Source organism: Lissotriton vulgaris, chromosome 5 (assembly GCF_964263255.1).
Source record: "Lissotriton vulgaris chromosome 5, aLisVul1.2, whole genome shotgun sequence".
Lineage (NCBI taxonomy): Eukaryota > Metazoa > Chordata > Amphibia > Caudata > Salamandridae > Lissotriton > Lissotriton vulgaris.
Genome location: NC_141693.1, coordinates 418,634,889 through 418,661,807, shown reverse-complemented (window position 1 = coordinate 418,661,807; position 26,919 = coordinate 418,634,889). Strand labels below are relative to the sequence as shown.

The following is a 26,919-nucleotide window of genomic DNA, read 5'->3' as shown; positions in this document are numbered from 1 at the left end:
AGTGATGGAGCTGAATAACACCGGGAAAGGGCTGGCCAGTGTGAACCCATAAAGGGTTCCCACAGGGTTCCACGGGGACCAGAGACTTTCTAAAGGAGACTGCTGCCCGTCTGAACATGTCAAACATTGCAAGAGGAAAAAGGTAGGAACTACATTCAGAGTCAAGAATTCACAGTTGGCTGAGGCAGCAAGGGGTACTGTTTCAGCACCAGAATAGCCCACAACAGTAGAGGTTCAGGAGGCCCTTGTTGTGGCAGACCGAGTGCTGCGTCCTCAAGAGGTGTAATAATCACCAGTTCTGGTTTAGATGGTGACTCTGCGGGATGCAAGCGGTGCCTAAGGTATTTCCCTAAAAGAAGATCGATGTTGCTACTTTTTATGCTTGTGGCATTTCTCGCTGAACAACCTTAAAGAAGGGGGAGAAGGAAACAGACGTTGTCCGAGACTGAAATCGAGCACAACACTCACCCTAACTGACCTCATTAAAAGCGTGGCCTCCCTTTCCACGATTGCCTTCAGCTGCATGCTAAGGAAGGAACCTCATGACCTTGTCTCATGCTCTGACACCAGACACCACAAAAAAAATGTAATGAGCGTTCTTAACTGACAAATATCCACTGTAGGAATGGTTGGGGAGGAGACCTTACCAGCACTGCATCATATTGGTACAAACATTTTTGTGAAGAGAAATCTCTCAAACAAGACAGCGATCTCTGGATCAACATCAAAGGATGTAGGGGATATAAAAGGAATCAACGTCAGGGTGCTGGAGCTGGGTGCTGTTCCCAACAGAAGCGGTCGCTCCTCACGCTGCTCCCCGCTCTGCCTGCCACCTGGTATCGTAGCGCCATACCGCCAGACTGCTGTCTGCTACTTTGCCTCGCTCCCACATCTGCCATTGCCGGTTTGATTATCACAAGTACATTGTAGCGCTAGATTGCCTGATTGTTTAGTAATTTGATTTCATTTTTATATCCTAGCGCTAGATTGCCAAAGTGCGCTTTAACTATATTTTTAAATTGTGCTGAGCTGCCTGTAAAATTGATTTCTGCCTGATTGTGCCGGTGCCATTGCCATTTGCATTGCGTTTACGCGGTTTGTGCCCCAATCCTGTTCCGCTTTGGCTTGCTGCCATTTTCTTGTTGTTGTTGTTGTTGTGCCTTCCTGCCCGGATCTCCACCCCGCTCCCGCCTCCCAGCTGCTCCTCCCTCGCCCCTCCCCTTCCATTATCCACATATGACAGATGCCTCTGCTCGCAGCGTTCACGCGCAGTGGTCGCGCCGAAGGTGCGCCAAAGGTAAGCCCTTCCGCGCCTGGACCGCGCCCAGCGCCAGACCCCCTGCAAATCCCATTCCTCCCGCATTACCTACGACGCTGCAACCCTCTATGCCTTCAACCCCGGCCGCCCACCAATCTGCTACCAAGCCGCCCCAGGATACACCCATGGACCCTTCACCTGCCACTCCTGCAAGTTCGACTGCATCAAAACCCACACCAAATCCACAAACTCCCAACAGAGCTCCGACACTAACCACCTGAAGTGCATCCTGCTCAACACCCGCTCAGTTTACAGACATGCCATTGACCTCTGGAACCTACTCGACACCACATCACCGGACGTCGCCTTCCTTACAGAAACATGGATGAACGCCTCATCTGCCCCCGACATCGCCATAGCCATCCCGGACACCTACAAGATCATCCGAAAAGATCATACCAACCAAACTGGAGGAGGCATCGCCATTGTCCATAAGAACACCATCCGCATCACGACCAGCTCCGACGATAACCTCGCTACCGCCGAACACCTTCACTTCCAGATCCACACCGACCCCAAAACCACACTCAGAGGCACCCTCATCTACAGACTCCCAGGACCCCGCACACAATTCAGCGAAGACATCGCTGACTTAATCAGCCCACATGCCCTCCCATCCGAGAACTACATTCTACTGGGAGACCTCAACTTTCACCTGGAAAAGAAAAACGACAACAACACCACCACCCTCCTGGACAACCTGGCCAATCTCGGACTCAAACAACTCGTTGACACCCCCACCCACTTTGCCGGACACACGCTTGACCCTATCTTTATCTCCAGCAAGCACATCTCCTTCGATCACACCACAGCTCTCCATTGGACGGACCACAGCTGCGTTCACTTCAACTACAAAAAATCCACGAACCACAACCCATTCCCCGAAGAAATTGGAACAAAATCACCACCGACCAGCTTTTCACATCGCTTCACCAAAACCCCCCTGCCAATTCATCGGACCCTAACCAAGCAGCCACCAACCTCACACAGTGGATCACCCACAGCGCCAACGAACTAGCACCCTTGAAAAACCATCTAATCAAGCAAGGTAGCAAAAAAGCCCCCTGGTTCAACGATGACCTTAAAAAATCCAAGAAGTTCTGTCGTACTCAAGAAAATCTGGAGAAAAAACCCAACCACTGACAACCTAGCCACCTTCAAGAACGCCACCCGCAAACACCATCAACTGATCCGATCCACCAAGAAATCAGCATTCAAGGATCGACTTGACAGCAATGCCCAAAACAGCTGGGGAACTATTCAACATCGTCAAAGAATTCACTAACCCCTCCGCCGGCTCCAACGACATCACTCCCTCCCAAGACCTCTGCGACTCTCTAGCCTCGTTCTTCCACAACAAAATCGCCGAAATACATAACAGCTTTGAAAACCAGTCCGAAGACCAGTCCACTCCACCCACCTCCGAACCAAAACCGCACTCTAACAACCTTTGCGCCTGGAACCCAATCACCACCGAAGACACCATCCGCCTGATGAACTCCATCCACTCAGGATCACCAACCGACCCTTGTCCCCACCACATTTTCAACAAAGCAGGCTCCATCATCGCACCCCATCTCCGCGATGTCATTAACTGTTCCCTCAATTCCGCTACCTTCCCGGAAAACTGGAAACATGCCGAACTCGGCGCCCTTCTGAAGAAACCCACGGCAGACCCAACCGAACTTAAGAACTACCGCCCCATCTCGCTCCTCCCATTCCCTGCCAAAGTCATTGAGAAAGCCGTCAGTCAGCTTGCCGCCTTTCTCGAATCCAACAAATCCCTCGACCCTTCACAATCCGGATTCAGAGCCAAACATAGCACCGAAACCGCCCTCATCGCTGCAACAGACGACAACCGAACACTACTGGACAACGGAGAAACCGTCGCTCTCATCTTACTTGACCTCTCCGCAGCCTTCGACACAGTCTGTCATAGCACCCTCATACAACGCCTCTGCAACGTCGGAATACAAGAAAAAGCATTGGACTGGATCATCTCGTTCCTTACCGGAAGAACACAGAGTCCGCCTCCCCCCTTTCAAATCAGAGGCCACCAAAGTCATCTGCGGCGTACCACAAGGATCATCACTCAGTCCCACCCTCTTCAACGTATACATAAGTCCCCTCGCATCCATCGCACGCCAACACAACCTCAACATCATCTCCTACGCAGACGACACCCAGCTGATCCTCTCCCTCACCAAAGACTCAAACACCGCCAAAACCAACTTACACGAAGGAATGAAAGAAGTAGCCGAGTGAATGAAGAACAGCCGTTTAAAACTCAACTCGGACAAAACAGAAGTCCTCATCCTAGGGCCATCCCCCTCTGCCTGGGAAGAATCATGGTGGCCTCCGGCCCTCGGAACCGCACCCATACCTACGGACCATGCACGTAACCTGGGCTTCATCCTGGATTCCTCCCTCTCGATGACCAGACAAGTCAACGCCGTCTCATCATCTTGCTTCAACATCCTACGAATGCTCAAAAAAATCTTCAGTTGGATCCCCACCGAAACAAGAAAGACGGTCACCCACGCACTGGTCACAAGCAGACTGGATTACGGAAACACCCTCTACGCCGGAACCACAGCCAAACTACAGAAAAAACTCCAACGCATCCAAAACACCTCAGCCAGACTCATTTTGGACATCCCTCGGCAAGCTCACATTTCCGGCCACCTGAAAGACCTCCATTGGCTCCCTGACAACAAGAGAATAACGTTCCGTGTCCTGACCCACGCACACAAAGCCCTCTACGACCTAGGACCTGAATGCCTCAACACGCATCTATCCTTCTACACCCCTTCCCGACAACTACGATCATCCAATCAAGCCCTCGCCGCAATTCCGCGCATCCACAGATCCACCATGGGGGGGAAGATCCTTCTCCTACTTAGCGGCCAAAACCTGGAATTCTCTCCCCACCCACCTCCGCCTTACACAGAACCACCTCTCCTTCAGAAAGCAACTAAAAACTTGGATATTCGATAAGTAAAAACACCTCCCTCCCCCAAGCGCCTTGAGACCCTCTGGGTGAGTAGTGCGCTATACAAATTCTGGAACTTGAACTTGTATCTAATGGCTCAAAGGACATCACTGCTGCATCATATCCAGCAATAACACGGAACCAGGGCAACCTACTAGCACAGAAGTGCTACTCAAAGTTTACAGATCCACTCTGGCACCTGGAAAACCCTAGAGTTCAGCAATCTGCAGGCAGAAGTATCCAAGAGAATAGCAACTGCAAGGCACAAGTGGCTGTATCTGGGCATATCTGGTTGCTTCGTATATGATGATGGTTGTAGAGTGGCAAGAGAGTAAATATTTGGTCGATGGAGGTAGGGTCTGGGTGTGTGAGTACACAAATGGTATGGATGACAAACACACCATAAACAGATATCCAATAAGCAGACACCATCAGGTGGCAGGCAATACCTGGGCACATGAAGTATAAAAAACAGTAGTGGAGTGTTCACAAATGTGTAGCAGGGAAGCATTGTTTCATCATCATCATCATCATCATCAAATTAAACACATACCACAAAGCAGAATAGATTATGGATGAACTGAATCCCAAATCTCAAGAGTCGCAAACAATTGAAAACTCTTCAAGTACTAATAAGAACTGCAAGCAGTCTTTGACAAAGGTATGGTATGGCACAACAATGGTGCAATGTGAGCTAGTGCATGTGAGGGTACTGTATCCCGGTGTCATCTTCTCCAACCTCTTGCTAGCATTGGTAAGGTTCAAGAGTACTACTTCTGGCTCGCACATGGAAAGCAACAACATGTTATGATCAAACTATGAAAGCACTCAGTGGAGAAGGTAAAAAATGGTGCCAATGTTCTGAGAGCTCTCACAAAAAATACATATGTTAGGGCAGCATCAACATTCCTTGAAACCCGTCACTGCTGATGGGAACAACAGACAGACAGACAGACACACACACACAACCCACAACCCCCCCCCCGCAATGGACTCCTTTCTCTCCTGTTAGAGCCAAATACCTCTTTGCAGCATAGCTCCTGCCCACCCCTTCTTAAGGGCTCACAGAAATTACATGCTCTCACTAGTAAGCTAGTGGCTCAATTATGCATAAAGCTCCAACACACAAGTACACTGTCCATACCTATCCAAGCAAGCCCTCACTGATGACATTAAGAGCCAAATACCAAGCTTTGGCTCATATGCACCCTCACTCTGTCACCACCCCTAAAGCACAAGTTACTACTTGTGTAACGATATATCTGTAAGAGACATTAGTTAGTGATAGATTCCTTACCTTAGAATATCCCCAGGCGTCAGACTGGATCCGGAAATTTTTGCGTAGCAATACCCCTGCGCGCTGTTAGGCGTCGTCTGCGGCTCCGCGTCCGTCGTCGGCGTCGTGAGCGCCGGGATGACGTCATCGGAGTATATAGACGGCGCCCATGCGCGCTGACGTCAGTTCTGATAACACAGCTTTTCCGCGCCAGATACGCAGAGCCATGATAGAACTAACACTGGTGCCATTGAAACTAGGGCCCTGAAAGGGGATGACCTTAACCCTAAATATCGGTTCGCAGAACGGGGAGGATGGGAGGGCGGTAAGGAATCTATCACTAACTAATGTCTCTTACAGATATATCGTTACACAAGTAGTAACTTGTGCATCTGAAAGAGACACGTTAGTGATAGATTCCTTACCTTAGAATAGATACCCCAGCAATACCAACCCCGGTGGTGGGTCTGCGAACCAATATCACACCAGAAAGTCCTGGAGGACGGAACGGCCAAAGAAGCCATCCCTCCGGACTTGACTGTCCAGGCAGTAGTGTCTCGCGAACGTGTGCAGCGAGGCCCACGTGGCTGCCTGACAGATGTCCTGCAGGGGGACACCGCGGCCCAGGGCAGTTGTCGTTGCCGTGGCCCGAGTGGAGTGAGCCCGCAATCCAGCCGGGGGCTCCTTCCTCGCCATGGAATAGCATGCTTGGATGCACAAGATGATCCACCTGGAGATGGTCCTCTTGTGTACAGCCTTTCCCTTCTTCGCGCCCACGTAACCAACGAAGAGTTGGTCATCCACCCGGAATTGGCGAGTGCGGTCCAGGTAGTAGGAGAGCGCACGTTTTGGATCCAGACGGTGGAGCCTCTCTTCCTCTTTCGAGGGATGCGGAGGCGGAAAGAAGGTGGGCAAGGTGATAGACTGCCCGATGTGGAAGGCCGTGACAACCTTGGGCAGAAAGGAAGGTCGTGTACGCAACACCACCTTATCAGGATGAACAGACAGGAAAGGCGGAGAAGAAGAAAGAGCCTGGAGCTCACTCACCCTCCTGGCAGAGGTGATGGCAACCAGGAAGGCCGTCTTCAGCGTAAGGAGGCGAAGAGGACAGTTATGAAGTGGCTCAAAGGGAGCACACATCAGATAGGTGAGAACAAGGTTCAAGTCCCACTGGGGCATCACGAAAGGAACAGGAGGGAACATGTGTGTGATGCCCTTCAGAAATCTACTCACTATAGGGGACTTGAACAAAGAAGGCTGATCAGGTAGCCTCAAGAAGGCTGAAAGAGCAGAGAGGTACCCTTTAAGAGTGCCCAGAGCAGAGCCCTGCTGGGCAAGGGAAAGAAGAAAGAGCAGCACTTCCGAAAGGGGTGCAGAGAGGGGATCCACAGCCTTTGCTGCGCACCATGCCACAAATCTATTCCACCGGCAGGCGTATACCGACTTTGTGGAGGGACGCCTGGCTGCCAGAATGATGTCACAGACTTCGGGAGGCAAGTCAAATGGCCTCAACTGCCGCCGCTCAATCTCCAAGCTTGTAGGTGGAGACTGGACAGGTTCGGGTGCAGGACCGTCCCCTGCTGCTGCGACAGAAGGTCCTCCCGAAGAGGCAGACGAATCGGGGGATCGACTGACATGCTGAGTAGCTCGGGATACCAGTATCTTCGAGCCCAGTCCGGAGCCACAAGGATAACTTGGGCCCGGTCGCGCTTGATCTTCTTCAGCACTCTGGGCAGAAGTGGTATAGGCGGAAAGGCGTACAACAGGCCGCAGCTCCACTCGCGACGAAAAGCGTCTCCGAGCGAGTGCCGCCTTGGAAACTCCAACGCGCAGAACTGCTGACATTGCGCGTTCTCTTCTGTGGCGAATAGATCTAACCAAGGCTCTCCCCACTGTCGAAAGAGACCTTGCGCCACGTCCGAGTTCAGACGCCATTCGTGATCCATCATGCACCGGCGGCTGAGTTCGTCCGCCCTGGCATTCAGAGAACCTGCCAGGTGTTGAACCACCAGAGTCACGCCCTGATGTTCCAGCCACTGCCAGAGGCGCAGAGCCTCCTGGCAAAGGGTCCACGACCCCACACCGCCCTGTTTGTTGCAGTACCACATGGCGGTGGTGTTGTCGGTGAACACTTGCACCACGCTCCCCCTGACAGAGGGGAGGAATGCCTTCAGTGCAAGACGAATCGCCCGCAGCTCCAGAAGGTTGATGTGGAGCCGGGACTCCGCCGGAGACCAGAGGCCTCTGATCTCCGCCTCTCCCATGTGGCCTCCCCAGCCCTGGAGGGACGCGTCCGTCACAACTACGTGCTCCGGCTGGGGTAGAGAGAGGGGTCTGCCACTGACCCAGTCGCGGTCCGTGAGCCACCACTGCAGTTGTCTCGCAGTGCCCTCCGAGATCAGGACGTGATCGGACAGGTTGCCCTGATGCTGGGCCCACTGAAACTTCAGGTCCCACTGCAGAGCCCGCATCCGCCACCTGGCGTGACGCACCAGAAGGATGCAGGAGGCCATCAGTCCCAGAAGCCGCAGCGTCAACCTGACCGAGACCCGGGATAACGGCCCGAAGATAGGAATCAGAGCCTGAATATCCCGAACCCGCTGCTCGGGTGGGTAAACCCGAAACTGCGCCGAGTCGAGAACCGCTCCGATGAAAAGGAGCTTCTGAGAGGGACACAGGTGTGACTTCGGCACATTGATGGAGAACCCCAGCAAGTGCAGGAGGTCGGCCGTAGTCTGGAGGTGGCTGACGACTGTCTGGGGCGAGCCCGCCTTCAACAACCAGTCGTCGAGGTAGGGGAAGACTGACCCCCCTTGCCTGCGCAGATGGGCTGCGACCACCGCCATCACCTTCGTGAACACCCGTGGGGCGCTGGTAAGGCCGAAGGGGAGCACGGTAAACTGAAAGTGCTCGTGGCCTACCGTGAACCGCAGGTAACGCCGGTGGGCCGGCAGGACGGGGATGTGGAAATAGGCGTCCTGCAAGTCCAACGCTACCATCCAGTCTCCTGGGTCCAGGGCAGCCAGGACCTGAGCCAAAGTGAGCATCTTGAACTTCTCCGTACGGAGGAAGCCGTTGACGTTCCGCAGATCCAAGATAGGGCGTAGGCCCCCTTTGCCCTTCTTGGGTACCAGAAAGTAGTGGGAGTAACAGCCACGTCCTACTTCTGGCCCAGGAACGCGCTCGATGGCCCTCTTGGCCAAGAGGGCCGAAACTTCCTCTTGCAGAAGTCGCAAGTGATCCCCCGACACACGGTGGCACTGAGGTGGCATGGATGGAGGGGAAGACTCGAAGGGGAGGGAGAAACCCCTTCGGACAATTTGCAGCACCCACCTGTCCGAAGTGACTGTATGCCAGTGGGAGAGGTGATGGCGAACCCTGCCTCCCACAGGCGTCACATGGGCCTGAAAACTCGGACTAGGAAGGTTTTGAGGCGGGGGCTGCTGAGGGAGGTGTGGACTGGCCTCGCCGCTGGCCCCGACCACCGCCACGGCGGTTCCCACGGCCGCCACCGCGTTGCTGAACATTCTGCGGCGCGTGGCTGACGGTCCGTGGTGGGCGCCCCTTCCGTGGCCACGAAAGGAGCGAAAGGCACCCGATTGCTGGCGTGGGGCCGCAAGACCCAAGGACTTGGCCGTGGCCCTGGAGTCCTTAAAACGTTCCAGCGCATGGTCTGCCTTGTCGCCGAAGAGGCGACGGCCATCAAACGGCATGTCCAGGAGAGTAGCCTGGACATCCGCCGAGAAATTGGCGGACCTCAACCAGGCGTGGCGTCGAACCGCCACCGTCGTTGCCATCGCCCTGCCCAGTGAGTCCGTGGTATCCAGCCCACACCGGATGGAAAAGCGTGCTGCATCTCGGCCGTCCGCAAGGGTTTGGCTGAGTTTAGCCCTGACCTCCTCAGAGCATTGTGGCAGCACCTCCGCAACCGTGTCCCACAGAGTGTGGGTGTAGCGGCCCAAGAGACAGTTGGTGTTGACTGACCGGAGCCCTAGGCTCACAGACGAGAAGACCTTCTTCCCGAACTGCTCATATCTCTTGGATTCCCGATCGGGCGGGGCCGTCGGGAATGCGGTCTGGGAAGTGGAGGCCTGGATGACCAGGCTCTCGGGGGTGGGGTGGGTGGACAAAAAGCAAGGGTCGCCCGGTGCCGGGCGGTAGCGTCTGGCCACGTTCCTATCCACAGGGGGACCTGTGGCGGGCTTGGACCAAGTGCCCAGCAGAACGTCACACAAGGCCTCATTGAACGGCAGAAGGGGCTCCGCGGAGCCGGACTGCTGTTTGAGTACCTCAGTGAGGAGATTAGTCCTCACGGCCGCGACGGGGAGCTCAAGGTGTAGGGCCTTAGCTGCCTTCGTCAACACTACACTGTAGGCAGAACCCGCCTCCGAAGCCACAGTCGGGGGCGACGTAAATCCAGTGTCTGGCGATGTGTCAATACCACTGGCCTCCCCAAGCTCATATGTCCAGTCCTGATGAGACTGGCAATCACGTGCCAGAGGGTCCTCGGACCCCTCCCACTGCTCCTCGTCACCCAGCTCCTGGAGACCAGGATCAACAGCCAGGGCCTCCTCGTGGAGATAGAATTCTCCGACGGCTGACGGAATCGGCGCCCAGCGGCGCCCCTCCGACGCCTGAGGCGGACCGTAGGAAGCATTGGGGTCGGCAACCACTACGGCTGCCGGGGACGACACCTGAAGGGACGGCGCCGGTGAGGTCGTAAGGTCGACCGGCGAGGTCCCGGATCCGGAGCCGGATCCAGCGAGGTCGCGCGGCGCCGGGACCGAAGTCGCCAGCGGCGCCGGGCCCGAAGAACCCGACGTCGTCGGGGCCGAAGCGCCCGACCCGGAAGGACCTCCAGACGGAGCCGATCGGCCCGAAGGCGCCACGGGAACCGACTGAGGAGGGAGGGCCCTCATGGCCATGAGGTACCTCTCGACCTCCTCCTGCGACGCGCCGTGCCCAGGGACCCGAAGGTGTGGGGCAGGCGGCGACGCTAGCGACTCCCGCGGAGCCGCGTGGGCGGTGTCGCCCGAATCCCCGGTCGCATCGAGCGAGCGACGGGGCGGGTCGGAGGACCGATGGTGTCGCTCCGACCTCTCATGCCTCTTACCTGAGGACTTGGATCCAGACGATCGGTGACCACTCCCGGAGCGTCGATGACTCCGACCTCGCGACCTGTCCCTCGACCTCCCGTGGGACCGGGACCGGGACCTGGAGCGGCGCGGGGCCGACTGCCTCAGCTCGAGGCGCTTGCGGGACCGCTCCCGCCTAGCCTTCGACGTCAGGGCCCGGCAGTCGTCACAGGTTCGATCGTCGTGGTCGAGGCCTAAGCACTTCAGGCACCGGCGATGGGGGTCCGTGACCGACATGAGTCGGCCGCACTTCGAGCAAGGCTTGAACCCGGGCATCCCTGGCACCGATAGTCGAGAATCGACTAAGTAGGATCAAAAGATCAAAAAAGTTTTCAGTCAAAAAGTGACTGGGGGTAGAGCTTCTTCCGGATCTGCGCTAGCTGGCGCGGAAAAAAGAAGAACTGACGTCAGCGCGCATGGGCGCCGTCTATATACTCCGATGACGTCATCCCGGCGCTCACGACGCCGACGACGGACGCGGAGCCGCAGACGACGCCTAACAGCGCGCAGGGGTATTGCTACGCAAAAATTTCCGGATCCAGTCTGACGCCTGGGGATATTCTAAGGTAAGGAATCTATCACTAACGTGTCTCTTTCAGATACTTGTTTTTAACTGTTAACCAACCAACTCAAACATGAGCACAAACCCTTGTTTTTGCTAATGAGAAGACAGCCATGGAGAGCAGCACTTACATTCTTGTGGTTTACGCATTTCATTAGTACCAGCTCACGATAAGCCCTCTTCGCATGTGTCTGGTTCTGAAATGGGCGGCTCAACTTCTTTATCGCAACATTTCTTTCAAGGATCGCATCATAGGCAGCACTGAAAGAGATATAAACACTCATTGCTGGACATGAAAAAACAATCGATGCACACCACTACCCCCAATCCATCATCTCATTAGGTCAGTCCTGCTAATATACAAACATGGCATTAAATGCAAAACAATTATGCTACCCATAATGTGGCATTACCAACACAAGAGCGACTTTACACCCTTTACAGAATAATTCCAAGCACTAGCTAGAATGTACACATTCGTCCCACTGCATGCTACTCTGTCTACTACCCACAAACATGGAGACCAGTGAGAAAATAACTAGAACGTACATACTTTTCCTACCTGCACACAACGTACTATCATAGGTTTTTGCCTCCTCTTAAGCCTTTATTCACTGCAAATGTACCCAAAGATAGTAAGAGACCAAGCACTTGTAGTTTTGTGTGATGTTTCACACTTTAATCCTTGACGACAGACATTCAGTTTTGTTTTTTTACAGGTTGAAGAACACTGCACCTTTATTAGATCAGATATAGAGAAATGTACATTTATCTAGATTACACTATATTGTCACTCCATACATTTTGGATAAAGTTAGAAGCGCCAAAGCCCAGATTATGGGTAGACCTGAAGGAGCAGACTGGCAAAGGCCATGTTATTTTTTTCATATACAGTCCCATCTCTACAGCTCAGTATAAGGCTGCTTTAAAGAAAGACAATAGGGAGTTCAAATTAGCAAAGAAAGCTAATTTGGGGGACATAATTAAACTAGCAGGAAACAAATCACAAGACATTTTAGAAATTGTGCAAAACTATGCCCCCGGAAGCAAGTTTCAGAATACTTCCATGAAAAGATCAAGAACATCCAGGGCAGTCTCTCCCCCAGCATGTTGCCGGAGGGAGCTATGCTAGACAGTACCTTTATGCAAGTTATCCTCAGAATTCCACAGACAGACTCTCTCCAAATTGGATCTAATTTCTCTGAAAGATTCCCTTAAAGCTATTCGAAGTCTCAAGTCGGGCTATCCAGAAGAGGTCTGGATGCCTCCTTTTTCGTCTAAACCATGTGCATTGCAGGTTGGAATACCCCAGAACTCTGCTTGGAGCCATACTTTATTTAAAATTTACCTTACTTCTCTTGTTCTACTTGCAGATGTTTTGTGAACAAAAATAATCTCTTACGGAGGAGGAGCTTAGCGGGCATCCATGATGGTCGCGTGAGCACAGAGCTCCCCGGACCCTCGCCGCTCCTCGCAATTTATCCTGCGTCTATCCTGATTTCTTGGACAGCTCTTTGAAGATGACCCTCAGCTGAGTCCATAACTTTTCTCGGAATTGAAATCAGACATCGGTGACCGAAGTTATGGTACTTGGAAGTTCTCTGGCCCACCTGGAGGCTGTGCCGGGGACTTGGCCACTTGCTGATCCGGGACGGAGTTGAACAACAACGGCATTGGGCCTCCCTGGAGACACCATCTCTACTTTCGGTTTCGTTCCCAGATCCCCGCACGGTCTGATTGAGAGACCGCTTCGCCCAGTTGGGGACCAGTCCAGCTCCCACTTAGCTTATGAACACTTTTCTTATTTCATCTCTTTTGTACTACATCGTGCCTTTTCTTGGTCCTACGGCCGGCTCTCATGGTCTCGTTGGCGCCCGGACTGTCGGCGGCCATTTTCACAAGGTCATGTGGGCCCCTTCGGAGAACAGTTTCCAGTACGGCAGGAAGGGGAGATGCCGAGAGGAGGAGGACAAAAACATCTCTACGTGGTGGACCGGTCCAGACCAACATTATGGATCGGTACACCCAAGCTAAAGGCTCCCCTGGGCTTTCTAGCCGAACCCCGGAGGACGCCCGAGAAGACTCCTCCGCTCCTGCCGAGTTGTCCCTGCAGGACATTATGGGCGCCATCACCGGCATGAGGGAAACCATCGGCCAGCAATACGAAGCCCTGGCTAGTAAAATTGACACGGTCGCGGTGGATGTCACCCTGATCCGGGCCGACTTGTCCAAAACGAATGAAAAGGTTAAGTCGCTCGATTTGAAGACCTCCAGCCTCACGGCTGATGTGGTGGAACTCCAAACGGAACTTGGGAATATGAAATTGGTGAATGACCAGTTGTCCCATTGGCTGGAGGACTATGAAAACAGGGCAAGACGCAATAATATCCGCGTCATTGGGGTCCCGGAAAACCCAGAGTCTCACTCTGTGGACCTTTTGATCGAGGATCTGATCCTCACCCATCTTGCTCCCAATGGCCTGAGTAAATTCTTCGCGGTGGAGCGTGCACACAGAGTTCCGGGCGGACAACCCAAGCCGGGCGCCCCTCCGAGGCCCATTATTGCGAGACTTTTTCACTTTCGAGACCGCGATGCAATTTTGCAGGCATCGAGAGTGCATGGCCCAGTGAAATTTGAGAACTCCTCGATTAACTTTTTCCCGGACTTTTCGCAACTTGTGCAACGACAACGGATGGGTTTTCTGGGAGTGAAGCGACGTCTCCGGGACCTGGGCCTCAAGTACGCCATGCTTTTACCTACCAGGCTTCGTGTGGAATATCAGGAACGGACCTACATTTTCGATCGACCAGACAGTGTGAGCGACTGGTTGGATTCCCTGCCGGGCAGAGGCGATCGTACGGAGCACCCTGGCGGCGCCGAGGGTGGTGAGCCTACTCATAAGTGACTCTTCGGTCCTTGACCTCTGAACATTGGACTTTGCTCAGCTGGGTACTGTCTTTCTATTTCTTTTGCCTTGTAGTAGTCCATATTTGGGTGGTGGGCCTCTTTCCTCCTCCGGGGCGACAGGCACACTGCATTTTGGGGTGGTTTCTTGTTCTTTTGCAGGGGTGCAGGGAGGGGGGTGTTGAAACGGGTTCCAGTTGGGGGGTGGGGGGAGGTGTTTCCGTTTGTATTTTCTTTGCTCAAGGCGGCGTATTGATTCTTTCTCTGATCCTGATGTCCTGCTCTCATGGGGACCCCCATGTGACATGTTTGGGAATGGGGGGTAGTGGGCTGAAGATTATATCGTGGAACGTCAATGGTTTGGGTGATCGTAAATAACGGGTTGTTGTTTTGCAATATTTACGACGTTTGTCCCACGATGTGGTACTCCTGCAGGAGACGCACCTAGTTGGCAATGTGTGTCATGCGATGAATAGATGGGGTTACAGACTGGTAGCACATTCTGGATTTACCACTGGTTCTAGGGGCGTGGGTATTTTGATCCGGTCTTCCCTCCCACTTGAGATCGATAGCGTTACTCCCGATGACAGGGGGCGCTATATCGCATTCACTGGTAGGTGGGAGGGTAAGACTCTTTCTTTGGTTTCTGTTTATGTGCCCACGGGATTCCAGGCCTCTTTTTCTGATGTGGGTCGGTTGCTGCTGGGACTCCCTGATGGTCTTCTCCTTGTGGGTGGGGACTTCTATTCGGTACTTTCCGGCCACATGGACCGTCACCCCCCCAGGGACCTTCCCGCGTCTCAATCGTGGTTGGGCGGGTTCTTGGACACCCTTGGTCTGGTGGATGCCTGGAGGCTGATGCACCCGACTCTACGTCACTATACCTTTCACTCTGGTGCTCACGGGAGTCTCTCCAGGCTAGACTACTTTCTAATGCCCGCTGTCCAGTCCTCATACACCGGGGAAATCAGCCATTTGGCCAGGGGTATCTCAGATCACTTTCCTGTTTTGCTTCTTTTTGACGTGGGTTTACATACTGCGGGACGGGTTGCCCCTATCAACCCTTGGCACCTGCGTAACCCTAAGACTCGCGCCAGCCTCACTAAGTCACTTGATCACTATTTCCTTGAGAATGAGGGGTCTGTCTCGTCCTCTGTGTCCTTATGGGAGGCCTTTAAAGCTGTTATTCGCGGACACGCCCTATCGTTAATAGCAGAGACCAAGAAAGCGAGGGACGGGGAGGTCGAGAGTCTTGAGGCCGACATATTGGGCCTAGAAGACGACCTGGATACGGGTGTCACCCGGGATAGACTCCACGCCCTTAGCTTGAAACAGTTTGATTACAAATCCCTTGTGACAGAGGCTGCCAAATCGATGTACAGCGAACAACAAGGTAGAGTGTATGACGTTGGTGACAAGGCGGGTAAGCTGATCGCCTGGCTTGATAAGAAGGAGAGAGCGAATCGTGTGGCCCCTATAATTCATAATTCCGATGGTGTGGAGGTGACTGACCCTGGTGAGATTGTGGAATGTTTTGCTGACTATTTTCGTGTGGTCTACTCCCCGGTGCCAGACAGGGACGAGGATGACTCTTGGTTTTTGCTGAGGGATATCATGCTACCCTGCCTGTCCGAAGAGGACCAGGAGAGTATGGAGGTATCGTTGTCAGTCGATGAGATAGCAACTGCCATTCGTTCCCTCTGTTCCGGTAAAGCCATGGGGCCAAATGGCCTGCCCATCGAATTATATAAACTTCACCCGGACAGGGTTGCACCGTACCTCCGTGACATGTTCGTGGAGGCGCGTGACCTTGGCTACCTTCCCGTTGATCAGCGCCTGGCCACCATAGTGGTGATTTCCAAAGAGGGCAAACCTCGGGACTGCTGTGCCTCATACCGACCCATCTCTCTACTGAACGCAGAGCCTAAAATTCTTGCGAAGGTTCTTGCCAACCGCCTCTTCACTGTTATTTGTGACCTGGTCCATCCGGATCAATCCGGCTTTATCCCGCACCGGAACACGGCTCTGAACCTGCGTCGCCTTCATGGCGTTCTTACAAGGGCGGAGCTTCTGTCTGAACCGGCCATTTTGGCTTCATTAGACGCCACAATGGCCTTTGATACAATAGAGTGGCCGTATCTTTGGGCCACACTTGAGAAGTTTGGGTTCGGTGCGGGATTCATTAGTTGGGTGAGGCTATTGTACGCGGACCCTCTGGCCCGGGTGGTTGTTAACGGTAGAGTTTCCCAGCCTTTTGCTCTTGGGAGGGGTACTAGACAGGGGTGTCCTCTGTCCCCCCTGCTCTTTGCCCTCGCCCTGGAACCGCTTGCTGCCTGGCTTCGATGGAAACCCTCAATAAAGGGCATTCGTTGGACCCCTGACTTTGAAGACCGGGTGTCATTATACGCAGATGATATTCTCCTGTACCTTACCTCCCCCCGTAAGTCCCTTAACGTCCTCTTTGATGTCCTAACTTCCTTTGGCAAGAACTCCGGGTTGATTATCAACTGGTCTAAGTCCTGCGTGTATGTAATCTCTGGTGGTCTCCCTCCCCTACCGACCAGGTTTCCCATTCAGGTCTCCCACTCTGGCTTTAAATATTTAGGGGTTTATCTATCGTTGGACTCGGCTGCCCATTACGAACATAATCTCCTTCCTCCCTTGCGGCGCTTGAAGCTCGACGTGGATCGTTGGCGCAGATTGCCGCTGTCCCCACTTGGTCGAGCGGCGCTGTTCAAAATGATGTTCCAACCCAGATTCCTCTATGCACTCCAGAACTCCTTTGATATCATTCCTGCGCTCTACTTTCGGGAGGTTGAGGGACTCCAGAGGAGACTAGTTTGGGACGGCGGAGCGCGCATTGCTCTCTTGAAACTGACCCTCCCCTGGTACGATGGGGGTATTGCTCTCCCGGACATCAGGAGGTACTATTGGGCTTCCCAGTTGTCCGTAATTAACCATGCCATATACGCTGCCGGGCCAAATCCTGCCTCCGCTATGGACAAATACTTGTTGCCCGGTGGCGACTTCAACAGAGCACTCTACTCTCGGACGGCGGGGAGGAACCTTACGGGACCCACTAAAATTGCAGTGTGTGTGGAACAATGCAAATGTGGCTCTGGGATGGAATGATCGATTGACGCAGGCGACCCCTTTGTTTGCCTCGGAACGGTTGGGGTGCCTCTGGAAGACGAAAGGTTTTGAGAACTGGGATATGATTGGACTTAGCAGAGTGGGTGATCTTTGAGTGAAGGGTGCGGTGAAAACATTCGCGGAGCTTCGGAGTGAATATGAATTGAGTGAGCGGGAGTTCTTCAGATACGCACAGGTGCGTCATGCTTTACTGTCGGTCTTCACGGCCGGTACTGTGGTCCCTGAATCTTCCCCACTTGAGGATCGTATACTTGACGGTCATCTGCCCGATAGTACGATTTCCTTGAGCTATAAAAAGTTGATCAAGAATCGGGCAGATCTCCTTGTGCGCCTCAGGGAGACCTGGGCTGGAGACGGGTTGGAATTGGACGACGAGGACTGGCAGTCTGCTCTATCCTCCCCCAAAGAGGTTGCCATTCCGGCCCGTCTCCGCCTTGTTCAGCTTAAAATTCTTCACCGCGTGTATGTAACTGGTCCTCGTTTGGTTGCCATGGGTTTTTCGTCGGATGGGTTGTGTAGACAAGGCTGTGGAATGAGTGCCACCTTTCTTCACATCCTCTGGGAGTGCCGTGAGGTCGCTACGTATTGGCGCTGTGTACATGCTGTGATGGAGTGCGTCACTGGGGTCGCTCTGTTGCCTGAGGTTCGAAGATGTTTGTTGAATGTGTGGGAGCCGAATGATTACAACGTTGCCCAGACCCGATGGGCGGACCTTGGGAACATGATTGCCAAAAGGGACATCGCACAGCTCTGGGGATCCCAACGGCCTCCCACCGTGTCGAAGTGGAAGGAGAACATGGATTGGTGCATGTTCAGGGAGAAGACTGTGTATTTTGCTAGGGGCAAGCCTAGGGCGTGGAGTAAAATTTGGGGCCAATGGAATGCATACCGTGGAGACATCTGCACTCCCCCCCTCACAGGTATCCCTGAGGTTTCCCTGTCCCCCTGACCTCTGAAATTCCTCGATGCCATATTCCTTGATTGAATGTCCTGATCCCCCCCCATTGGTTCTTCGATGTCCTCCTGATTCCCTATCCGTAATGGTAGGTCCCCAGAGTCGGAGCTCGACTTCATTTATCATGCTTCGCACCTTGAGTTGTTTGTTTCTATGTTTTTCATTGTTCCTTTCATAAAATAAAAAATTGCGTATCCTGCATGCATCCTTGTTGCCGATTGTGTATCCTGTACTTTTGTTGGACCTACCCGGGACCTGCTGCTATTTCACTGACTGCCTATTTATTTGATGATCACTAGCGGCCGGCCCCTGGGTTGTAGGCCCATACTTGTAATTCTTCTGTTTTGCACAATAAAGTTTTTTTTAAAAATAATAATAATCAAATAAAGAGGCGGGCGCTGGAAACTGTAAAAAAAAAATTTTTACAAATAAATAATCTCTTACGCTGAGGACACCAAGCTATTGTTTTCATGGGATTGCAACGCAAGGTTCCCTCGTGAAAATATTAGAGCCTGCCTGTCATCGGTGTTCCAGGCTAACACTCCATCGGCTCAAATGCAATCCAGAAAAAACAGTGCTGCCATTTCTTTGGAGCGAAGGCCCAGGAAACATGGCAATTTTTCCAACCAATCAAAGTCACCTTTCCAGGGTGACAAGCAAATTCTGTGAAGAATTTAGGCATCAGATTCGATAATGGCCTTCCTTTATTACCCCAGGTGAATTCAGTGGTGGGGTCCTGCTTTGGATTACTGCGTGTCTTAAGAAAGCTTCTACACTTTGTACTTCTCAGCCAGGACACCGGAGATACAGGTACTGCCGTCATCTAGAATGGACTATGGCATTCCTTGTATCACGGCATACTTCATAAACAAACTGCAAGTGGTCCAAAATGCAGCAGCAAGTACTCTCCTGGGCTTGCCTTAGAGTACATAGGTCCCCGCACTTGAGGGCATTACATTGGCTCCCTATAAGAAGAGAATTTTATTCGAGACTCGTTTAGCTCTACTTAACCATCCATCAGATGGACGCTAGGTACCTCAGGAAACACATTCTTTTTTTATGTTCCCTCTAGATGCCGTAGTTCAGCCTAAACCCTTTTTTAGCCAGGACTCCTAACATTGGGCAGGCTAGGGCTCGTGGCAGATCCTTCTACTTTTTAGGGCAGTCAGCTTGGAATAAACTTCATACTGAGATTCGGAGCATTATAGACATTTCTCAGTTTAGGAAGAGACTGAAGGAAGACTGAATAACCAAGACTAAACAGATTAGTCCTTCTATGTGAGCGTTGGCAGAGTTGCATAGCGCTAGAACACTCCTTGGAGTATTAACGTAAGTGCTTTAAAAATGCCCTTCTATTCATTCATATATTTATTTTAGCTTTAGCATTGCTCTCTAACAAAAAAAATACATCTTATTTGTAAGAGCACGTCTGGATTCATGTAAAGTGTCGGTCGGAGTACATGTCTTTAAAAAAAAGTTTCACTGCAGAATGTTTGCTCTGTGGTTCAGAGGTCACTAGGGAAGTGCCTATCTGTTACATATTTCTGTACAAGGTTATCCAGGGACAAAGGGGAGCCTGTCGACGGTTGAAGTTGTGCCTGTGATTAACTGCTGCGGTTTCCGTTCTGTTTCCTTTGTCAAGGTTTACGATAAGATGTTGTAAGATGAAGGTCTTTTAACATGACAACTGAAGAAATTTGTGTTGTTGTTGGCAACCACAACTGAGAAAACAGACCTGTCTGGGAACCTCCTTACTGCAGCTGTGTAATCTCCATGACCCTCTTGACCCTTTAATGTTACACACTAAGATAATTGTTGTCCATTGTACTTTATGTAATCATGAACTGTATATATGCTAGTTGTTCTGTCTGACGCGCAGACTCTCTGGTCGCTTAAAACCAAGGTTCTGCTGCAGCAATATAAATAAACTGAATGCTGGAAGATTTACCATGACGGACTGCCCCATTATATAAAGAAGAAGATCCTGCTTCATCAGCTGGTACTGTGACTTGGATGAACGCGAGCCACTCCAGCCAGTGCCCAACACCGCAGTGAAGAGTCTGATGTGGACCCCTGCAAATCTCGAAGTGCACACCTCAAGAGCAAGACTAGAGTCGGCATCTGATGAAACAAATAAAAAATTGGAAACCTACTGCAAGAAGAGATGGCCCATTACAGGCACACACCAGCCTGAAGGAACAGATAGGACAATTAACGCCCTGGGAAAGAGGGCAGCAGGAGGACCCCATCAAAAGGGGCAAAAAGACCATAACCACAAAGGAGGGCTTTTCATGCATATTAGGCGTTGATAAGAATGGTGCCTTGGGCACTACAGATGGGCAAGAAACAGGCCCCGGGATTCCCATCCCCATCAACAATGATGAGGCTCTCCAAGCAGAGACTGACCTTTACTGCTCCTCCAAGTTAGATACAGATATCAAGGAGGTGGAAGTAAGGAGAATGGGAAATTCTGGGAAGGCATGCAAGGCCTCAGGGTCTAAAATGGACATCGTGGGCCCCTTCTGAGATTATATGTTTGACCCTTTTCTCAAACACCCCTTGTTTCCAGAATGGACATATTCTCAGCATGTTGCTGAGTGCCTTTCATACTGGGTGAGAAAGGAGATCCCGAAGGAGGTTGAATCTCGATTACAATCAGAAAGCCCACGACCCACCGTCCCAGATAAGGTCATGATGACCCCAGAACAAGACCCCAAGGGGGGTTTGCATTCATTGCTAAGGGTGGTAAGAACCCTGGAAAAAGACTTGATAAGGGCCTCAAGTCTTGCCAGGATTGTCTACTTGACATCACTGGACCATTAACCAAAATATTTGAGATAGCGGAGGTAGCCTACCTCGGCAACGATCCCAAGGAGTTAGGCCAATGGGTCTAAAGAACCATTTGCCTTCTAGGAAACGCCAACACCGCAATTTCAAATGAGAGAAAGAAGGGCATTCTACTGAAAATAGACCCCAAACTAGTAGAACTGGCTAACAAGGATGGGAGCCCCTTTCTCTCAATAGCTCCTCTTCAGAGATGACTTCATAAGGGAAATGGACAAATATGTAAGGGGTGTTTAGCTCCATTCAGTAGCCCCAAAAGGACATTAAAAAAGTGTTCCAGGATAGGGTTTTTAGTAGGGCTGGGAGAACGCAGTTCCTAGACCATGGTCAAGCCTCAAAATAACGTCCTGGGCTTTGGCGCAAGAGTCTTTCAACCGACCTGTGCCAGCCACCAAGCCTTCTACCCACACAGACGGTGAATGCGTGAGATTCTTCAGGGGTGAATGGAAGCAGAGAGGATTCTCCGCATGCAAGAGTCTCAGAAGACCTTTCAGGTACCCCTATAAAGGTGGAAGGCAGACTGGCCCAATTTTGTGGGGAACTGGAAACTAGTGACACAGGACCCACGAGTTCGGAGCACAGTCAAAAGATACAAGATAGAGTTTGTGAATACCCAGATTCAAGTAAAGATTTCAAGGGAAAGTGTTCTTGCAGGTGGACAAGAATCTAGTGTCACAAGCAGTAAACAGCCTGTTAGCTACAGGGGCAATCCGAGAGGGATCAGAGTTACGACAGACAGCCCGTGAATGGCTCCTGCATCGCCGGGTCCTTGCAGTTGCAGCGACAAGGTCTCAGTCATCACTCCTGCATCTCCTGGTTTTGTCAGAAACGTCTTCCTTGTAGAGAAGAAGGACAATGGTCCAAGACCAGTAATAAACATGAAGAACCTTATTGAATGGGCAGTTTATAACCATTTAAAGATGGAAGGGGATCACCTTTTAAGGTATGTGCAGATAAAAGGGAACTGGTTGACACAGCTAGACCTCAAGGATGCATATTTGGCCGTTCTAATTTGGACTCCACATCAGAAATGTTGCCATTTACTTGGGATGGAAAACTGTCAGTTTTACAGTAGCCGCTTTGGGCTGTCGTCTATCTCTTGGTGCTTCATTAAGGTCCTTTGACCCATAGCGGCCTGGCACTGGGAAAGGGTAGTCAGAATGATAATATACCTGGACGATATTCTGTTAATGGCTCAGTCCAAAAGTGTGGTCTCCCGTCATACAGATCTCACCATACGCTTATTCGAACACCTGGGTTTTATCATAAACAGGAAAAAATCATGTTTGGTACTGAGCCAGGAAACACAGTTCATATTTTTTTGTTGACACAGTAAAAGAAGAACTTAAGTTGTCAAGAGAGAAGCTAAGGAGCTTCACAAGGAATTGAGGAAAATACTAGGAGAAAGGAGATTACCTTAAGGTTTTTAGCAAGGATCCTGGGTCTCTTGTCCTCTACGATCCAAGCAATTTACTTAGGTCCCTTATACTACTGGTCCCTCCAAAGACTCAAGGAAACACTGTCTTACCCAGATGTTGTCTTTAGACAAAGACTCAAGGAAGGAACTTCTGTTGTGGCTCAAGATTGCAGAAGCATGGAATGGCAGGGCCATTTTTAGGAAGGGGTGCGAGATGTGGCAACTCATCGACAGGGGGACGTTGGATAGATTAAGAGAAGGGGTCCCACATCAACTGCTTAGAATTACTAGCAGGGCCAAAATTGATGAAATTACATGTGATGCTGCGCATGGACAATGTATCAACTTTGAGGTATGTCAACAAGTTGGGAGGTTCTCACTCCAAAGGACTTGCAAATCTAGCAAAGGGTTTCTGGGGATATTGCTTGAGCAAAGGACTTTCAGTTGTAGTGGAACATATTCCTGGTTTAAGCAACGGTGAGGCAGAATTTCAAGGACTTAAGCAATTGGAGGTTAGGCAGGGACATATTCCTAATTATCTAAGCAAAATGGGGAGAGACCTCTTTGCTGCTATGCTAAACTCACAGCTGGAGGAAATTCTTCAGCTGACTACCGGAGGGGGAAGGGAGAGGTTGTTAGACGCATTCCTCCAAGATTGGAAGGGATTAGCATCATATGCTTTCTATCCATATGCCATGCTGCCACAACTATTCCTGCATGCGCAGAGGTACGGAGAGTCCATTGTGGTAATAACAATCCTTGGAAAGGTTGCAGGACTGTTCCCCAAACATGCTAGAAATTAGCATAGACTTCCCCGGCCTAATACAGTCATTACAGGAAATAATCCTAGGCACTGAAGGGGCACCACAGCCTCTCGTAGAACAAGGGCTACTGGTAACTGATGGCCTTGAAGATTTTAGAAGACCGTGACAAATCCCACGCATTTCGCCACCAGCTTTCCTACTCATATCTGAATCATGGGCTTATGGAACAAGGAAGGCATATTGACTGGCTTGAAACAAATGTGTTTGTTGGTGTCTTCAGCAAAACTACCTTCATGTTTCAACTGATATGGTACATGTGGTAAATTACCTATCAGAACTATTCACATCACGTCTAACCTAAAGCACAGTTAACATTTTCAGATCAGCTATAGCTGCAGCACAGTCTTTGGTGAATGGCGTCTCTGTAAGCCTGAGCATTTTGAAAACAATAAGTATACGGGTACTGAACCAGTCTTCTGCAAAATACACTGCTTTATGGGCCGATAAAGAGGTCTTATGAATCCTATGTTGCTGGGGCGACAACTCAAGCATGTCTCTCAAATGCATCTCTTATAAACTTACAGTGTTACTCTACATGGTGTCTTTTAGGAGTATTTCGGACGTAAAAGCCTTAGAGGTCACTAGCAGGGCCTATCAACCTGAGTGAGTTTGCTTTTCCCTCATAAAGAGAACAAAGACTATGTCATCTTCCATTTTCTATCTTTTCTTTTGACAGAATGAAAGACTTTGCGTTGTGAAATGTTTGAAGTAGTATGAGAGGAGAACTGAAAGTTTGAGAGGAAATGCAGCACAAGAACAGAAGTTACTTACCTGTAAACTGTGGTTCTCCAGTATTGGTGTCTTTCATAGATTCACATGCTTGAATAATTCCCCGTCGTCGAAGTGGGAGTCCCACGGAACATAACATAGTAGTAAGAAGCATATATACATAATATATAAATATATACACACACATAAAATAATATTCCATAATATGTATATTCTTTTAAAAAAATAAAGTCTTGAAGTACCATAGAAAATAGGCCCATAGAAAGCATTGAGGGAGAGCTCACTTTAGTAACATATCAATGTCATTATAATAGTCCACTTTCCAGCCAATTAGGCTGTAGCACCCTCTAGAACCTTCTCCTCAGAAGCCCAAGCCCTCAGATTTTCATAGCACAGGAGTGACCAAGAGTGCATGAGGAGAAGAGAGCCTCTGAGGGGAGGAAGGGTGGGTCTCATAAGAATCTATGAAAGACAACAATACTGGAGAACCACAGTTTACAGGTAAGTAACTTCTGTTCTTCTCCAGTGTTAGGGGTGTCTTTCATAGATTCACATGCTTGAATAAGAGTAGAAAGCAGTACGCCACAATAAGAATCATAAAAAGCAATAAAGAAAGTTGCATCGCATAGATATATACAGGCAACATTGCATATCCAAAAGAAAAAACCTTTTATGATAGGAGGCGGGAAGCAACAGAGGCTCACCTTATTTGAAGAGGTTTCGAAGCACCGCTTGACCCACAGCAGTGTCCGCAGCGTTGACTGCCTCCAGACAGTAGTGCCTCGTAAACGGGTGCCTACTGGACCACGTTGCCGCCCTGCAGATCTGATGCAGAGGCACTCCTGCAAACAGGGCAGTAGAGGAAGCAACTGCTCTCGTCGAGTGTGCTCGCACAGGAGCTGAAAGAGGCTTGCCAGCTCGTTGATGGCAGAAGAAATCCAACGAGTGATTGTTTGCTTAGTGACAGGATGACCCTTACGCATCCAGCCATAGGCCACGAAGAGTTGGTCAGACTTTCGAAATGCAGCAGAACGTTGGATGTAGAATTTAAGGCACCGGTTCAGGTCAAGGGAATGAAGAGTACGCTCAGCTGGAGACTGAGGATTAGGGAAGAAAGCCTTGAGAATGATCGGTTCATTAAGGTGGAAGTCCGATGGAACCTTCGGAATAAACTTAGGGTTTGTACGAAGAGTAACAGTGTCCTTAGAGAATTGGAGAAAGGGCGGCTGTATAGTAAAAGCGTGGATGTCACTCACTCTCCTAGATGACGTAAGTGCGAGGAGGAGGGAAACCTTCCAAGTAAGGAATTTCAATTCCGCTGAGTGAATAGGTTCAAAAGGACGTTTGAGAAGTTGGGCTAGGACCAGATTCAGACGCCAAGCCGGTGGAGGACGCCGAATAGGTGGAAAAATCCGGAACAGACCTTTAAAGAACTGGCGAATGATCCGAGAGGAGTACAGAGACGTAGATCCATCATGTCGAAAATGGAAAAGTGCCGTCAGGAAAACCTTGAGCAAGGAATGTGAAAGTCCCGATTTTGCCAAAAGGAGGAAGAAAGGCAAGATCTGCTCAAGAGTAGCGAGCATAGGATCAATGTTTTCCGAATGGCACCAGACACAAAACCGTTTCCACTTTAATTTATAGGTCTTAATGGTTGAAGGAGCACGTGCTTGAGCAAGGAACTCTCTGCAGTCCGGATCAAGATTCAGATGGGCGAACTCATGGAGTTCAGGTTCCAAGCGTGAAGCTGGAGATATGCTGGGTCTGGATGGCAAATCTGACCCTGAGACATGGTGAGAAGGTGAGGCAGCGAATGAAGAGTAATCGGATCGCACTGAGTAAGAAGAAGTAGATCCGTGAACCACGGGCGACGTGGCCACCTGGGTGCAATCAGCAGGATGTGACAGTTGAAACCTCATTCTGCGCAGAAGGCAAAGTACAAGAGGGATCGGTGGAAAAGCGTACATGAATTTGTTCGACCAGTTGATCGAAAATGCATTCCCGCTCGATCCTTTGTGGGGATGCCAACTTGTGTAGCGTGGGCATTTGCGGTTGACTGGAGTCGCAAACAGATCCATATCTGGGCGGCCCCACCTGCGAAACACGTACTCCAGAATTGACTGATGGAGTTCCCACTCGTGGTTGTCTGTGGTCGAACTGCTGAGAGAGTCTGCAAGGGCGTTGGAAATGCCCGGGACATGAACAGCGGTCAAGTGAACACAATGTTGTATTGCCCACTTCCAGTTCGGTTGTGCCTGTTTGGAGAGTGGGAGAGATCTTGAACCCCCTTGCTTGTTGAGGTAGTGCATACTCGTGGTGTTGTCTGTACGCACCAACAAAGACTTTCCTTCCACCAGTAGTCGAAACGATTTTAGGGTGAGAAAGATAGCCAGGAGCTCCAGCCGATTGATGTACCACTTGCGCTGGTCGACTGTCCATTTGCCCTTGATTGACATCTCCTCAAGGTGTGCACCTGTTATGGCTGTCTTTCTGCCAGCTCTCTGGAGAAGAAGAATGATGGAGAGTGACTCCAGCCTATCACCCCCATAGCATAGGGATTAGGCCGATAGACAGGGACCCTGTCTTATATACATAAAGGCATTTTCGTATTATTTCCCTTAGAGTAAGGCTTATGAATTTAAGTTAGGGGATAGATATATAAGTATTAGTCATGATTCACTCATTTGCTAACATGCCGATCTGTTTTTCATGGAGCTATGCATATTATGGGCTCCGTAGGCCTTAAACGAGACAGACTCCATTTTGCTTTCTGCCCGGTAGCTCGAGAAGGCTTTCTAGGTGAAGAGTAA

General features: G+C 50.8%; 1 protein-coding gene across 4 annotated transcripts in view; it reads right to left on the bottom strand.

Moving 5' to 3' along the window:
- MAPK8 (mitogen-activated protein kinase 8) overlaps nt 1-26,919 on the bottom strand; it is a 585,436-nt gene that overhangs the window by 419,917 nt on the left and 138,600 nt on the right. For all 4 annotated transcript variants that reach the window (XM_086921791.1, XM_086921790.1, XM_086921789.1 and 1 more), the window contains exon 4: nt 11,415-11,544. In XM_086921791.1, the coding sequence (XP_086777917.1) occupies nt 11,415-11,544 (130 nt within the window). The remainder of the gene's footprint in view (nt 1-11,414; nt 11,545-26,919) is intronic.